Here is a 10,539-nt window from a genome sequence, read left to right as displayed (position 1 = left end):
TAATACATAAAACTAAAATGTAAGGATTTGTTTCCGAGTATGATACCTACCACCTTACTCAACGCACGTGAGTTGTTTGTGTGTGTCTACTAGGATGATCTTCAACAAAGGTTGTTTGCTGTCAGCTCCCACACCTGTATTGCAAAGTTACGCACATTTTATTTATGTATTTATGTATTTATTTATAGTCTACCTTTCTCACTGAGACTCAAAGCAGATTATGCAGTGTGAAATTAGTACTGTCAATATCAAGGGCATTTCTATAAACAATGTCATAGAATAAATAAATACAAGTCTACAAAGACATAGCATTAACAAAAATCCAGTACAGAACTGAAGAACAGAACATAAGCAATTCAAGGACTGACATTAGACAACATGAAGCACAGGTAGCACATAGGAGCACATATTTAAATGGATATTATGTAAGGCAATATAGTGGTGAAGTCTATGGTCCATAACTCATTAGTGAAGCGTCTTCAATGCCCTCCCTACAATACAGCCCTTCTATCTGATTAAAAAGCCTTTTCATATAATTCGGTTTTGCATCGTTTCTGGAAAGCCAGGAGAGTGGGGGCTCTCCTGACCTCCTCAGGCAGGCTGTTCCACAGGGTAGGGGCCACCACAGAGAAAACCCATGTATGGGCTGGTGTTGACTTTGGCCATTTGCAGGGTTGCTCCTGCAGGAGACCCTGTTTGGATGAGTGAAGCTGCCATGGAAGAACACAGGGAGGGAGGCAGTCCTGTAGGTATGCCAGAGTAAGGCCGTGAAGAGCTTTCTATGTGATAACCAATACCTTGAACCGAACACGGTAACTAATAGGTAGCCAATGGAGTCACTGCAGAATCGGGGTGATGTTCATGCTCCTGCTCGTTTTTAGCACAGCTGTCAGGCAGTGATCCAGATACCGACCTAAAAATTCTGATAAACAGTACCATCTAATCTGGGAAGATTTTAGTACTATAGCATGTTAGCAAGCCATAAAGAAAGCTTCAGCCCAGTTTACTGATTGTATCTGTTCTTCAAAATGGCCTCACAGGTGCAACCATAGAAATCAATCTGGTTTTTTTTCTATAAGCAAAACAGCATCACATAAATAACTGGTTTTCATGACTGGGGTAGTGGGGTTTTATTTTACCCTAGACACATGTGTGTGTGTGTGTGTGTGTGCTATATGCCTTCAAGTCGTTTCCAACCTATGGCGACCCTATGAATGAAAGACCTCCAAAACGTTCTATCTCTAACAAACCTATTCAGATCCTGCATACGGGAGGATGTGGCTTCTTTTATTGAGTCAAGCCACCTTATTTTAGATCTTCCTCTTTTCTTGCTGCCTTCCACTTTTCCTAGCATTATTGACTTTTCCAGAGAATCTTGTCTTCTCATGATGTGACGAAAGTACAATAGCTTTAGTTTTGTCATTTTAGCTTCTAGGGAGAATTCAGGCTTGATTTGATCTAGTACCCACTTATTGAGCCACCCAGAAACATTGATCCAGGAAAGAATTAAGTACTCTGGAGAAATACAATCCCTTCCTCTTTCTACAGAAAGGTGAGCTGATAACATTCTACAGAACTGCCATGAGTTACTAAATATGCAAAATAAAGGAGGGGTAATCTAAACAGAAGAAACATTGCCACTCATGTGAAAGTGTTAGCAAAGCTTTCAGTATTTGAAACAGGTTCTGGGAAATTGTGAAACTATCTGCCACCCCACCTTAATTTTGATTTTTTGTGGGACATTTGACTACCCCAAGATACACTGGAATTTGACTTGGGGTAATAAATGATCCCAAACGAGACTGCAAAAATTTCCCCCCATATATAATTGTCAACACATCAGACATTCCAATTTGTGCTACAAAATACTTTTCTGGCTCCTGTGACAGACTCTATTAAAAAGGTATTGATGCCATCTGACAGTCAGAGGTGTGTAGTTATGGCGTACGTATGCTCTGCCATAGCATTGTACATGCAAATTTAATTTGCATTCCACATACACTTTACATTTCTTTTTGATTTTGCAAATGAAGTGTGGAATAGTATAATTAAATTTTAATATCGCTTTTCCCGTGCCTAATAGACAAAATTATTCCATAAGGCTGGGCAATCTTTTTTTTTAAACTACATGCTGGTTAATTTGGTAGGGCTGCCAGAGCCAGATAATAGTTATTGCTAGGACCGAGTCTGTGATCCGTGTTGGCCATCACTGCTATGACTTGTGCTTTCAAGAATCCACAGACAACTGCCTAAAGACAGCCGCAGAATTTCGGTCAGCTGGGCCTGCCTACACTAACAAACCATGGGCACTCTTTGAATGGTTGTTTGCATTGAACGAAAACTGGTCTTATCTTGTATACAAGTATGTCAGACGTGTTGCTACACTTTGCATTTTATGGTTTTTTGACCTCACCATTCATTATACCTGTTTTCTTTCTATCTATGTATGAATACACCTGTCAACTGAACCTATTATTTAATGCATCTGTCCAACTTGGTTGTAACCCATCAAAACTGATGCAACAATAAGTGTGTTAAGTCTTTAAGCTACCATAAGACTTTGTTGTTTTTGCTACAAGTAATGGACTCAGCAACCCTTCTGGTATTGGTAAATGTAGATACACTACTTGCATTTTATTTACGCTTAGAAAAATACCAATGGGTCCTTCATTGTAAATGTATCCTTCAGGATTGCAAGGTTTTCATAATTGCTTACGGGCAGCTGAATTACTCTTGTGGATCAAAAATAAGCAGGATTCTAGTGTCACTTTAAAGACTAGCAGGATTTTATTTCAACATAAGCTTTTGTGGACTGGAGTGGTTCCTACTGTTGTCTGCTGGCTGAGGATCCACTACACAAACCTGACAACGTTGACTCTTGTCCATAGAAACCTTTGTTGGAATAAAGTCTTGACTTTCAGAAATTCATAGTTATTATGAGTGCCCTGAAGTCATAGCTGACTTATGGCAAACCCTGATGGGGTTCTCATGGCAAGAGACTAACAGAGGTAGTTTGCCATTGCCTGCTCCTGCCACCCTAGTCTTCATTGGTGGTCTCCCATCCAATTACTAACCAAGGCTGACCCTGCTTAGCTTCTGAGATCTGGCTCACCAGGGCTATCCAGGTCAGGGCTGATTCATTCTGGACTGGTAACTTATCTACCACGGACGCTCAGCATCTCCCTCCCTGAACCTTAGATGGTTGGCAACTCTTCAGAGAATGAAGACTGTCAAGCACTTTTCACAGTAAGCAGTACCATACGAAGTCATAACACTAACCACGGTATCTTCCACAATCTGCATCAGCACAGCATGTGTTAAACCCTTTGCCTCGTATCATCTTATCTGTGATGCCAGGAGGATTTGCTAGCCTGGATCAGACCAAGGCTTGCACACGTCTTAGAAGATATCTGCCGTTGAAAAAATCCTATTGTGCTGCTGCAAGGGAGCAAGTGCTCAAGGGCTGTTGCCTTCTAAATCAGGTCAGTAAGCACTAAAATGATCAGTGGAGCTTGTGGGCACTATTTCCTGAGAAGCTTTTCCAGCCAGGAAGAGATTATAAAGAGAAACTATGCAGCAGTCTTCTCTCTGTCTTCCCTCCCTCCCCTTTCCTATGCATGAGGATCACAGCATTTTAATAATCCAAAGCCATTATTAGCCTATGGAGGGATGGACTGAGACCTCTCTATCCCACTGCTGTTCCGGAGACAGAAATGAAGCACTCTGCATTTAGCATTGCGTATTCAAGGAATAAAAATCAAAAGATGGGAAGGTAGATTGTCCCACACAATCATTAAATTTCCTCAATGAATGTTGAGCAAGAATCTATTTTTATTATCAAGAATCTTTTGTTCCAGAATAGGAAAAGTTAATGAGGAATAGTCCATCGCAGTTGTTTTCTTCATAAGTTAATGTTTTCTGTTGGGACGTGGGCAGATTCTAGAGCTTCTGGAACAATGTTCTGCAGCGTCCCCCCTCAAAAAAAGCCCTGGTTGGGACCTAAAACACAGCAGCCGATTTGGTCACCAACAGAATCCAAAGTTTGCACTCAAATGTTAAACTGATGCATCAAAGTTACAGGATTTTGTATCTTGAATTCATTGCAATACTCCATTTTCTACAGAGCTTTAGACACAGAGGCCCGTTAAGCTGTTTTTAAAAAACAAACGAGCCCATATTTTTGGACCCGAGATCTACATTCCATCCCATTAGTTAATGGAGCGGCGGGGGAATAGTCCAATATATGTAATATATTAGAAACATACCTAGTATAATTAGAAATAGCTGTATGCCAGATTGTCCTGTATCAAACACTATTTGCCTCTCCAAGTCCAGGAAAACAATAGTAACTGCCCCCCGAGACTGTATTACCATTGCACAGAAAAGCAGCAACCTCGTGTGTTGTGAGAAATAGTATACCATTCCTGCTATCTACTTCTCTAGTCCTGGTTGCAAACAGAACTACTATCTACACGAAGGAAGGAATGGGCCGGACTGTGATAGTCTCAGAGGCTTGCAAGTTGGGCTGGTTGGAAGAACTCGCCCCTGTACTTCCAAGCGTATTGCACTTAATCATCATACTTGAGCCCTTCTGCCCCCACACCAGTCATTTCTTGATTAAGTCCAAAAGGCAAGAACCCCAACTGGCTTCTGCCATTCTGCTTAAAGACACCCTTCCTCAATCGCATGCATTATCCTAGATGCTATTTAGTACAGTTTTATCCCACTTTTCCTACAAGGGACCCAGGATGGCGCATGGTTCTGCCCTCTTATTTTATCCTCTCGGTTTAGGTTGGCAGGTGGAGAGACCCTTTTGTCACATTTTCCTAAGAACCGCTGACTCATTCTTGGAGTGATTCCGCACACGTTGGATAATGCACTTCCAATCCTCTTTATAGATCATTTGGAATGGATTTTTTTGTGTGCAGAACAAAAAATCCACCTCAAATGATTGATAAAGGGCATTGAAAGTGCATTATCCAACGTGTGCGGAATCAGCCTTGGACCCAACTATCAGTCCCTTAAAATAAGCTGGTATATGTATGAATACATGAAGCAACCTTATGCCGAGACACATCATTTAATCTATAAAATTTAGTACTGTATACAGTGGTTCTCTAGGGCCAGCAAACTCTTGGGCACTCTTATTCCTTTATCAGCAGGTGGATTCTTTCTCTGTTTCTCTGCATGATACTATAACACCGTTGTTTCCCTCCACCCCTTCTTTGCAATTTAATAAAAAGACTGTCTGTGCTACTGAGCTTTCCACTTCTAATGTTTCTACCTTATAATCAGCATTGACCCAAGTTACAGATTAGCTAAAAGGCAATACTGGAAGAATGTTCTCCTACTGTTTTTTCCAATGAAAGGCCACTTTCCAACGTGATAGAGGCAACTTTTGCCAAGTGTGGTGCTTTTGCTTCCCTTGCAGGCATTTTGTTTGATCGAAGATCATTTGCTTGGTATTTTGTGTTTCTCCAGTGCTATTCAAAGAAACAAGGTGGAGCTGCTAGTTTGCTGTGCTTTAAGAGGCAGCCTCGCCTGCCAATCCAGGCCTCCCAAGCTATTTTCTGCTTCCTGTCCAGGATCAGGGTCTCAGGCACCTAATTGGAAAGTGGGTGGAATCACTTAAAACAGATCTCTGCACTGCACCCTTTCCCCATTTGCACTCACCTCATCCAGCTTTTGGCTTGGCCATGCCAGAGCAGTAGTGGCTTCTGCTACAAGCAGAATGGGAGCAATTCATTACGTTTATCCTATCCTTTCTCCAAGGTGCTCGGCATGACACAAAGTTTTCTCCTGCATTTTACCCTCTGTGTGTGAGAGAGAGTGACTCAAGGTTGCCCTGTGAGTTTCAGGGTACAGTGGGCATTTGAACTGAGGGCCAAACTACAAGTGGCAAATGACACAGGTTGGACAGTTGTCAGCTTCCCTCAAGTTCTGATGGGAAATGTAGGCTGCTTGGCGGAATGTTGGACGAGTGACAGTTGAAAAGTCCATCGGACAGCAGTCGGAGAGCCAAGCTGCAAGACCAAACGCCTACATTTCCCATCAAAACTTGAGGGAAGCTGATAAGTGTCCAACCTGTGCCATTCGTCACTTGTAACGTGGCCCTGATTCTCAGTCTTTGCCTGCTTCCCGTACTACATCATGCTACCTCCATCACTGAGTGAGACTTCAATTACCTACAGCAGCAACTTTTGTCACCTTTATAACAATGAGGCAGGGGACTTAGGACACAGATAGCATTAAGTGATAGGTTGCTTCAATGGCAGAAATTATCAGATCCTTTTTCCTTACAAGACATCAAATCTTGTCAGTGCAGACATAACTGCAAGTACAGGGGTCACTGCCGTAGCTTAACCCAGTATTATATTCATTCAGTGGAGGTATCTGCTCTTGCCATTACAATTTGATTGGAAGTTTCATCAATATTTAGCCCATTCAATGGTTCTCTCTCTCTCCCTCAGGCTGTTGGATGGTAGCCTACTTGGAGGACAGGTGTTCACTCCAGCCATTAGTAGAAAGGAATACTTACTGACTCAGTACAAGTTGCCAGCTTTCAGTTGAATGCAACTCAGAGAGGAACTACAAGTGACAAAAGGCACAAGTTGGACACTTGTCAGCTTCCCTCAAGTTTTGATGGGAAATGTAGGCATCCTGGTCTTGCAGCTTGGCTCTCTGACTGCTGTCCAATGGACTTTTCTACTGTCACTTGTCCAACATTCCGCCAAGCTGCCTACATTTCCCATCAAAACTGGAGGGAAGCTGACAAGTGTCCAACCTGTGCCTTTTGTCACTTGTAGTTCCGCTCTCACTTAAAAGTCCAAGAATCTCTACACAAATGGGGAACTCATTTACAGATGGACCACCAGTATTTGCTATTGCTGGTGAATCCAATGGGATCTATTTACTTTGAATTTGAGAAAGATATTAACATTCTGCTGTATTAAACTTATATACAATTTTGAAAATGCTATGTGTAGCAGTAAGGGTTAAACAGTTTTGTTTTCCCAGTTGAAAAAAAGACACCAATACAAAGTACAGTGAAATGGGAGCCCCCACAAACACTCAGTCCCCAGGCACCTTAACCCTGAAATAAGACTTAACAGGAGGCTTTCTAAAACAAAGTGACAGCGCTGGTCCTTCATATTTTACAAGTGAAGACTGGCGGAGCAAAAGACAGTGACAGAAAATATTTTGGGGGAGCCGTTGCTACCTATTGGAGTCACCCCTGTGGCCAAGTTCTACAGTTGCTGCAGGTTTGTATTCATATGAGTAGGTTCTGCCTATGTTCAATAGTAAGCATAAGACTGTTTAACCCTTACAGCTACAAAAACCCAGTATGTGGCTTTAAACTAACATAGTCTTAAGAAAAGATCTTAAACACAAGGGGGAAGAAATGAGCAAATGCAGGACACAGTTGTTCTGGTCCATAATTTTTTGATACAAAATTGGGTAGGACACAGTTTATACCTCTGTTATACCAAAGGCGTAAGGTAGAGGCCTACGGCCCACTCCTGGTTTTCTGACCGCAGCTCTATACAAGTGAAGAGACTAATCAGTCAATAGCTGGAATAGGCCTTACTGAGAAAAACAATGAGAGGTCAAACAACACCTCCCCTTCACCTTTTTTCTAACAGTCTAATGGAACAAGAATGAAATCACAGTAACAGTGACTTAGGGCCAAGCTACACATGACGAATGACACTTGAATGGCAAGTGGATTGAGTGGAGAGCAAGTGAACAGGGAGAAATACACTTGCTGTTCAAGTGTCATTCGTCACTTGTAGCTTGGCCCTGGAACATGGCAAAAAAAGAGAAAAGAAATTATAGTATGTTGGTTTGGGGAATATGTAACACCCGGGTTCCTCTGAAGGAGAAGACATTTCATACATACCCATGTCTCTCCTTACCCTAGACACGGGCACAAATGAGTTAACATATGATTATACAAGAGGGATTTGGCTTTCTGAGAAGGGGACTGAGGAAAAACTACAAAATTTGCTAAGAGTTAGATATAAAATGAATACACACAGAGAGAGAATCAAGGTGACTTTTTCTTTCCAGTAAACAGATTTTTTTTCTTCTCGCATTTGACAGTACAAACATTAAATCAGGGAAATAAAACATTCATCCAGGAAGAATAATTTCCACAACATATGCAGACAAAAGGGAGAGAGAAGGGGGACTGCAATTAGAAAACATGTCATTTCAGAAAGTGAAACAGTTTATATATAAACTGTTAATTAAGCATTGTTACTGAAAACCTTGATGAGCTCCAACTCTGTGGTAAAACACTTGGCTGTTTTCAGTTGCCATGTTAGGCCTGAAGACTGCTTTTTTAGCAACTACAAGAACACCCCCCTTGCCTACAGCCAAGACCATTTCTGAAGCTTCCTTTCCACCTCAGATCTTGAGTGTGCCAGAAATATTTGAAGCCCAAGTGAGGCTACACAGCAAGTCCTGTTGTCCCATGAACAAGTGAGTACCTTACTATTGCTCGTAATCTCTTCTAATGAATGATTATCCAGAAAAGTCATAAAAGGATTGGAGTGTTAGGGATGGAATTTCTAGTCAGAGGAAGATGCCTCCTCACAGAAAAGGAAATTTATTGGCTCTCAAAAATGAGATTAGGGAATCAAATTATCTTTTTAAAGTCTTCATGCTATCCTACTGCTATAGTCTCCCCCAAGGAATCAGTTGTATTCCTATCAGCATCCAATCGGATTTTTCTGTCAAAAGTCAGCTAAGAGCAACAACTCACATAACTAATCATTTTAGGTGTCCGACTTTATATATTCTTGAAAGTGATGCTCTTTAAAGAGTGCTAAGCACATTAGTATCACTTCAGGTGTCTTAAGTTTGATACCTTCAAACCTTGGCCTGAACGCAAGTTTTCATTTAAAAAAAATTGTTGCGTTCGAGGTAAAAATATCAGCCTGTTTGTCTTCAATGCAGTGATATGGACAACCACACTGTATGGGCCATCACTACGGGCTCCATATTGGTTTCAGATTCATAGATCAATCAACCCCTTTCCACATATTCACATGAAACCCACTATTTATAGACAGTGTATAAAAATGTCTCATTCTTTTAAAATATATTTGCTTCTCCAGAATCGTACAGGCGCGGTCATCATGCCATTTGTTTTCCTTCAGATTACACAGGATAAAACAGATCGTGCATCCCCAAGCTAAGAGAGGGAAAGGGGGGGAAGGAGGAGGGGGAAGAACCTCTCCCAAGAAACTGGAGGCTGATGATGAAGTCAAGGAAGATCAGGAGAGACTTCGTGGTGCTGCTCCCACTTCTCCCTGCTTGGGGATGAGACATTTCAGAGGTTACTGAACAGTTCGTTTTTCTTGCTCCAGTCCATCTGAGGTGCCCTTTTGCTGGTGCGCTTCTGGTGGGCCCGTTCCTTAGCCACCGCCAGGGGGATGTCCAAATCAAGAACAGGGTCAGATATAGAGCTGCGTTTCTCTACATTCTCCTGAGAGTTGAGCTGCAAGAATGACAGGACAACAAAGTAAAACTAGAGTTCACAGCAAACACGAGCTCACCGCTATCCCACCCCACGCTCTCTCTGTTCTCCTGTTGCCTCTGTGCCTAGCCAAAGGCTTCAATACAGGGCTGGACACAGTCTGCGCACAGGATTTGGATGGGCAAAGACACGTGTCTGTATTTATGTAATCTGACAGACCAGGCAAGTCATTTTGCATAATTTGTTCTCGTAGTGAATTTTCATCCAAATGGCCAAGGCAATCTTATCTGTGTGTGGAGGGTGGAACAAGCTGTGATTATTTTAACCCTAATTCTGTGCACTCATACCACACAGAACCCAATGGTACTCCTGGTGTCATTGGAGCCACCAATGGCTACTAATCCCCCAGTCGTTTAATCCCATTTAATGCAGATCCTATCTGCATTGTTGGTGGTCTTGCAGACATATTTCTGCATTTTGGAAAACCCTCGTAGAAAAATCAGCTTATGCACGGATCAGACAAAGACTCCTTGACATCAAGATTAAGAATCTCAGGAGTCTTGCAATAGGCAGATGTTCACCGCTAGGTTTGAGGTTTTTACCCCATGGGTATAGGGCAGAATATCTCACTTGTTTAGTGGCCCCACATTATCACAGAGCTTATTCGTTAGCTCAGTTTAATGTGTGACCTTCTGCAATACTTTATGGGAGATTCCATAAAACACCATATGCTAACAGGTTATGCACTTGTGCTCAGCGAGACATAGAAACCCTGGAACATTTTTTTTGTATTGTACTTATTACTGTGATATACACCCCACACTCATTGACCTGCTGTTGAGAGAGCAAATTGGAAAATCTGATAAATGTAAAGTTACCTTCCTATTGGCTACTCAGAACCAAAAAGTTATCGAAACTGTAGCTTTTGTATCTTGCATCTATGAGGCGAGTTGTGTATTTGTAGACTAAGTTCTGGTTGTGTCGAGTGTTTTTGTTAACATGGATGTAATGCCAATAAAGGCTGCTGTTGCTGTTGCATTTTGGAAAAAGGTAGT

The 10,539-nt window shown here is 41.8% G+C and overlaps 1 protein-coding gene across 1 annotated transcript in view; it reads right to left on the bottom strand.

Moving 5' to 3' along the window:
- Positions 1-8,041: 8,041 nt before the first annotated feature.
- NHERF1 (NHERF family PDZ scaffold protein 1) overlaps positions 8,042-10,539 on the bottom strand; it is a 53,456-nt gene continuing 50,958 nt past the window's right edge. Inside the window, exon 6 of the mRNA XM_054977817.1 lies at positions 8,042-9,505. Within this exon, the coding sequence (XP_054833792.1) occupies positions 9,338-9,505 (168 nt within the window). The 3' untranslated portion in view covers positions 8,042-9,337. The remainder of the gene's footprint in view (positions 9,506-10,539) is intronic.

The sequence above is a fragment of the Eublepharis macularius genome, chromosome 4, assembly GCF_028583425.1.
Source record: "Eublepharis macularius isolate TG4126 chromosome 4, MPM_Emac_v1.0, whole genome shotgun sequence".
Lineage (NCBI taxonomy): Eukaryota > Metazoa > Chordata > Lepidosauria > Squamata > Eublepharidae > Eublepharis > Eublepharis macularius.
The sequence above is the reverse complement of the archived record's forward strand: the minus strand, read 5'-3'. Positions and strand labels throughout refer to the sequence as shown.